This window comes from Nematolebias whitei, chromosome 7 (assembly GCF_014905685.2).
Source record: "Nematolebias whitei isolate Nwh7 chromosome 7, NemWhi1, whole genome shotgun sequence".
Classification (NCBI taxonomy): Eukaryota; Metazoa; Chordata; class Actinopteri; order Cyprinodontiformes; family Rivulidae; genus Nematolebias; species Nematolebias whitei.
Window position 1 is genome coordinate 44,529,616 of NC_056504.1, and position 6,096 is coordinate 44,535,711.

General features: G+C 39.1%; 2 protein-coding genes across 2 annotated transcripts in view; both read left to right on the forward strand.

Moving 5' to 3' along the window:
- mdfi (MyoD family inhibitor) overlaps nucleotides 1-6,096 on the forward strand; it is a 189,614-nt gene that overhangs the window by 103,283 nt on the left and 80,235 nt on the right. The window lies entirely within an intron of this gene.
- On the forward strand, nucleotides 1,189-4,788 carry LOC119411963 (THUMP domain-containing protein 3). Its single transcript, XM_037678937.1, has 5 exons — nucleotides 1,189-1,265; nucleotides 1,553-1,847; nucleotides 2,001-2,078; nucleotides 3,957-4,376; nucleotides 4,654-4,788. Exons 2-5 carry the CDS (start codon nucleotides 1,605-1,607, stop codon nucleotides 4,786-4,788), a joined length of 876 nt encoding a protein of 291 aa, XP_037534865.1. The 5' UTR covers nucleotides 1,189-1,265; nucleotides 1,553-1,604.

The window sequence follows — 6,096 nt, forward strand, 5'->3', positions numbered from 1 at the left end:
TTGTGAGAGGGCAAGAATCCATCCATTATCTTTTATCTGATTCTTCCTTTTATAATAATAATAGGGAAACATATAAAATTATGTATTTTTTATTTTAGTTCAAAAAAGCGTTCAATACAAAATTTATTTTAGGTTATACACTGAATAACCTGTTGGAATGCACCAACAATAAAGAAACAAATGAAAACCTACTGTACTCATTTAGAATTAAATAACATTTAACCACAATATTAGTTTTCTAGATCTGATTATATCTAATTTTTGATGTTTCTTTTTAGTCGTTATTTATCTTTCAGATGTAAAATTCATACTATCACTGGGACAAAAAGCCCCAAAACAACTAAAATGTAGAGGGAAATGATCACTAGTTGAAACTTTCTTAGGTCATTAATTTATGAAGAATATACTAGTGTATTAAAGCATGTGTTAAAGTTGTAAATAATAATGTGTATAAACAATAATTTTAGTGAAGGCATAAAATGTTTTCATCTTTTGTTTTGGATGATTCTTTTATTTAATTCTTAATTATAAAGAACTGCATGAAAATTAACAAACACATTCTGAACATGATTCAGTATTATGTGTGTGTTTTAATCTGTCTTTCATGTTACTTTTAACTACATTTAATTTTCTTTTAGTTTAGCATATTTAATTATGCTGTTTCGAGCTGGAGAAACAATATTTAATTTTCTTTAAAAGTACATTGCACTTATAAGAAATGACAAATAAAATTGTGTTTAAAGATTGATATAAAACATGATTGATGAATCTTTTCATCCACTCTATTCTTCAGTATGTTGGTGATAAAAAGTAAGAGAGTAGGTGTTGTCTGTTAAAATAAAATAAAAACATCTGGTTAAGACTGAGAAAATAATATCAGGATATTTCAAAAATATGAATTAAAATTTGTACCACTGCATCTGTAAAAAATATTCTTACATCCATAGTTATTACATTGATTGTTCTAAGTATTAGAAGTGTTCTAATATTTGATGTAATGTTCACTTTAAACAAAGTGTCAAACTATGATTATATCGTTTAAAATTGGCCGATGCTTAAAAAAAATTGACATGCAGTGCCTCCTTACTTTTATTCGTAGACGTGAACACGGAGGTCTTGAGGAATGCGAGATTTATTTCATTCAATAAATTCGCATGAAACCGACGAAAGAGGTGCTTTTCTTCTGAAAATTCTACACCGGAAGTTGCGCTAACAAATACTCGCTAAGCGGAAGTGTCGTCACGATACGTCCTCGTGTGTTTCAGGTTGGTTCTGCTTCAATAACACCGCTGACACTTTGTGAAATGTTTCAAGCTTTATTTAAATAAAACTTTAGGTTCGTTGTATGAAAAGACATGTGCGTGCGGTTAAAGTTTCATTCTCTTTAATGCATAATTAACTTTAGATCCTTGAAGCTAACGTTAGCCAGTTAGTTACTGTCGGTGTTATTTCTTCGCACGTGATAAGCGGTTCATTCTCATGTGTTAGTTCTGCAAATGTACACACTCGGAACTCATGCGATGTGTCATGCTGTTTCATATGTTTCTTAAAGTGGGCTGTCACGTTTGTTCCTGGACTGGACCATCAGCTGGTCCTGCAGCAGGATGCTCTCCCGTCATGATGGAGACGGTGCTGCACAGCAGACCTGTCACACAGTCGACCCTTCCGTCTCCTCCACCACCGAGACGGATTCTGCCATCATCACCGTCACCATTGGAGCAACTGTGCCCACTGGGTTTGAGCACACGGCTGCTGAGGAGATTAAAGAGAAGATTGGAGCTGATGCACGAATCAGCAAAGATCGTGGCCGAATATATTTTCCAGTCACTACTGACAAACTTTGTCAGGTGGGAATCTTTCTCCGCCTACACCATTCACATCAGATTTTGCTCTTTTAGCTACTTGTTCTGAGTGACTCAATGTTTTCTTACACAGTGCATGACGGATTTCACTAAATATACATCATAAAGTATTTGAATGTCCTTTATTTACTCTTGCAGGTCCACCTTTTGCGGTCTGTAGACAACCTGTTTGTAGTGGTGGATGAATATGATCATTACCAGTTTAAAGAATCAAAGGTAAGCCTGGTCCAGCTGTGTTGATGGCGCCTTGATGATGTCACTGTTTGTGTGCACATGTTGGAAGACAAGCTCCACTTAATAAACTTGGAGGACAGAGAGAACGCAAAGTGATTGCGAGTTATTCCAGGGACTGACTGAGTAGAGTTATCATCTACAAGCCGCTGTCGGAACAGAATTTCCTCTGATTTTGTGGGAGGTACATTTGCTTGTGCGCTCTCTTTACGAAACAATTGTTTCAGCTGTATGGATTTCTAAAAGAAAAATATTTAAATTGGTAGATTGTAATCAACTTTAGATGAGAGTACTGTTTATTATATTGTAAAAAAAAAAAAAAAATGGAGGAAGCGATACTCAATTTATTAATAGTGTGGTAATTACTCCTCATTACAACGCAAGTTTCCTGCACCCAACCAGAAATGTAATAATTGTACGCTTCGGGACTTTTGTGCAAGCTCTGGTTAAAACCAGATAGATCATGATAGTGATGTTAATTTGGATCATTTTGTCATTCTCACATGCACATCTTCATAGAGTCCAAGTAGTGACTAATTTCATTTTCTGCTTATATTGTTGCTTGTCAACTCGCATAGATGTCTTCAGATATTTTATCTTTTGTAGTGTATACGTAGCACCCCACTGCTCTGTCCGCATTTAACTGGGACAAGAACTTAAACTGACTGGTGGGGTAGCTGTTTGGGTTTGTTACTTTTCCGGTAGATACCACGCAGGTTTACCTGTGTTGAGTCAATACTTACTCCCCTAATTACCATATACACGTCTGTGATTGAACTTGAATAACTCCAGACACCCAGATAACAAAAAATAGTTAATTTTAATAAGAACGTGGAACTCTAAATGCTCAGCTCCAAATGAAGCTACACCATACAAAAAAAAAATGACCCAAAAACGTATCTATACTAAACTATGCCCTTAATTCCCAAAGTTAAATGTCTCCCCGACATAAAATAAAAAAAACAGTTAGGACACTTTTTGTTTCAGTCCCTTTTTTTAAATCCAGTATAACTTTGTTTTAGTTGCAGGCCTGTTAATGCTGGGGTGCGCTGCCGCCGGTGAAAAAAATCTCCTTCTCCCCGTTTAGACAATAGAAAAGACTCAGACCTGCTCGCTCAGCTGACGTCCTCTCCGTCACGGATGCTTTGCGAGTCCAACTTTTAACACACCTCCACCACACGGGTCGCTGAACAACTCCTCAGCCGCACTGGAGCACGTGTCGCCATGTTGACACGTTCATCTTGCCTTCTTGGATCAGCCGCAGTTTTCCTCAACTTAGCCGTGGTTCTCCTCCGTGCTCTTCACCTCCTTATTCTCCAACACATTCCTGCAGATGTCCTAATCGCAGTAACTTGTGCAGGAAAAACCCACAGAACAGTTCAGTTCTTTCTCCATCGTCTCTCGGTGCACCTGCTAGCTCCCGTCTCCATCCGTTTTGTTTTTATTTTGTCACTCCTCTCTCATTTTCTTTTCCCGCTCCATGATGAGTTCAATTGTCCCTCGTTATTTTAAGCCACTTTCATAACTAGGACATTCAGTTCAGTTTTTAGACTAATCCAATAATTAGTCAAACAAGAATACACTTAAACACCGAGGCTTTCTACTGTTCCCCTTTTCCTCCCGTTAATTACAAAAGTAATTACTTCCTGCTTGTATATAATCACTCGGATCATCCTTTTACTAAACCAATAATACAAGTCTCTCACTTATATTTTTTTATATACATAATACAAACACTGTTGTAAATATTTTGTGAATATTCAAAACTTTATAAGTGCCTGGTTTTTAACCAGGATTTTGTTTTTGAGTAAATAAATAATGCATACTAAGTTTGACTTGATTAACGCTGACTGGTTTGTGCAGGAGGAGACAATGATGGAGCTGCAACAGCTTGCCTCCAAACTTCCATGGAATAATGCTCTGAAAGTCTGGGAGCTGAACAGATCGATTAAAAAGAAGAAAGGCCACAGGAAAGGAGCGAACGCCATCAGAGCTAAACCCAACAGTGAGGTCAGCAACGTGGCTACAGACCAGCAAGCATTACCTCAGGAGGCATCTCCGGCTGAAGCGGACGCCAAGACAGAGAGCGCGCCTGACTCGGAGAGCTGCCAGCAGGACTTGGAGGAGGCTGCGCCCGAGGCGAAACTCATCAAGTTTCGTGTGACATGCAACAGGGCGGGGGACAAACACAGCTTCTCTTCTAATGAAGCAGCCAGAGACTTTGGTGGGGCTGTACAAGAATTCTTCCAGTGGAAAGCAGACATGACAAAATTTGACATAGAGGTAGGCAGCTTGTTCAAACTGGACTAAAGTGTATTAAATTCCAGCATCCAGGCCAAAAAAAAAAGAAGCTCAGCTTGTAAAGATAAACCTAAGAAGCGTGATGTAATCTTTTACTTATGGGGATAACAAAGCAAATCACTGCTGGAATATCAGGTTACATCTTCCTTTTAAATAAGCTGAAAACATGACGTGACACGTTGGTAAAGGTTGATGAAGGGGTGTATGTTTTTCAAGCTATCTTGATCATTTTTTCATCAAACCGCATGTTCTGTTGCAGGTTTTACTTAATATACATAATGAGGAGGTGGTGATTGGGATTGCACTCACCGAGGAGAGTCTTCACAGGAGAAACATCAGTCACTTTGGACCCACCACCCTGCGTTCCACGCTCTGCTATGGCATGCTCAGGTAACTTCAGATCCATGCAAACACCTTTAGTTTTGACCTTACATTGTTGAGTTCACATGATGTCTTTCTCACTCGGTTCAATCAACTGAAGCATGCTGAGCTGACATGTGATGGAGACTTTGACAAGAAGATAAGAAATTGTCTTTGATGATTGCTGTAAGCGAATACAGGCACAACCTATAAAGGACAAAAGGAAACTGCACATCACATGTTTGTGTTCAGTTTAGTTGGTGTTACAGAAGAGGCAAGTGACGATTGTGTTAACTCACTTTTTTCCAGTTCTGAGTCTATAATTAAAGAAAGTGGGTTAGTGTTTACACTTGTTTTTTGGTATGTTACAAAAATAATTGTTATAATTCTGTTCAACTTTTATTTATTTATACAGTACCAAGTCACAACAGAAGTCATCTCAGGGCACTGAACAGAAACATTTATGCACCGGTACATAAAAAGTAACTTGAATAGCAGACTGCTTTGAGTTTAACTTCATCACAGACTCTCTTCTTGAGCAAGCATGAAGGCAACAGTGGAAAGGAAAAACTCCCCCGTAGAGGAAGAAACCTCTAGCAGAACCAGGCTCAGGACAAGCGGCCATCTGCTTCGACCAGCTGGGTTTGAGAGGAACAGATACACAATAGCAGGTCGAGAATCACATGTTTAGATAGAAATCAGTGTTTCCCCTACCATTATGCAAGCCCCGTCAACAGAACTGAGTGCCCTGCCTACCGAACCGAACTCCCCCTCCACCCCCACGTTGGCACTGACGTAGCACTACGCTAGAAGCGTGCAATACAGGTGACCTTCCTAAAAAGCTATAGGCAGTGCTTATGCTGCCTCTTCCATCATGCTGAACCCCCCTCCCACTTGAAAACTGTCAGTACAAACAGTGCGCAGCTCAGATGTGTCTCTTCCCCCCCAGTCGACAAAAATCACAGATGAGATGAGTGCCCTGCCATGGCAAGTTATCAAGGGTAAACATGGTAAATAATATCAAATGAGAACTATTCATTTGTAACAATTCATTTTAAGAAATGAGGTCAGTTTGCCCTCTAGTAGTCTAAGCCTAGGGCAGCATAACAAGTCAAACCTAACTATAGGATTTATCAAAAAGGAAAGTCTTAAGCCCAGTCTTAAAACTGGACAATGTGTCGGCCTCACGGAAAAGAAACTGGAAGTTGGTTCCACAAGAGAGGAGCCTGATAACTGGAAGATCTTCCTCCCATTCTGCTTCTGAAAACTGTAGGAACCACAAGTAAACCTGCAGTCTGAGAGCGAAGTGCTCTGTTGGGAAAATATGGAACAATAAGATCTG

Coding starts and splice junctions, on each gene's coding strand:
- LOC119411963 (XM_037678937.1), top strand. CDS start 1,605: ATGCTCTCCCGTCATGATGGAGACGGTGCTGCACAGCAGACCTGTCAC. Junction 1,848..2,000: donor CTACTGACAAACTTTGTCAG/GTGGGAATCTTT, acceptor TTACTCTTGCAG/GTCCACCTTTTGCGGTCTGT. Junction 4,377..4,653: donor TGACAAAATTTGACATAGAG/GTAGGCAGCTTG, acceptor GTTCTGTTGCAG/GTTTTACTTAATATACATAA.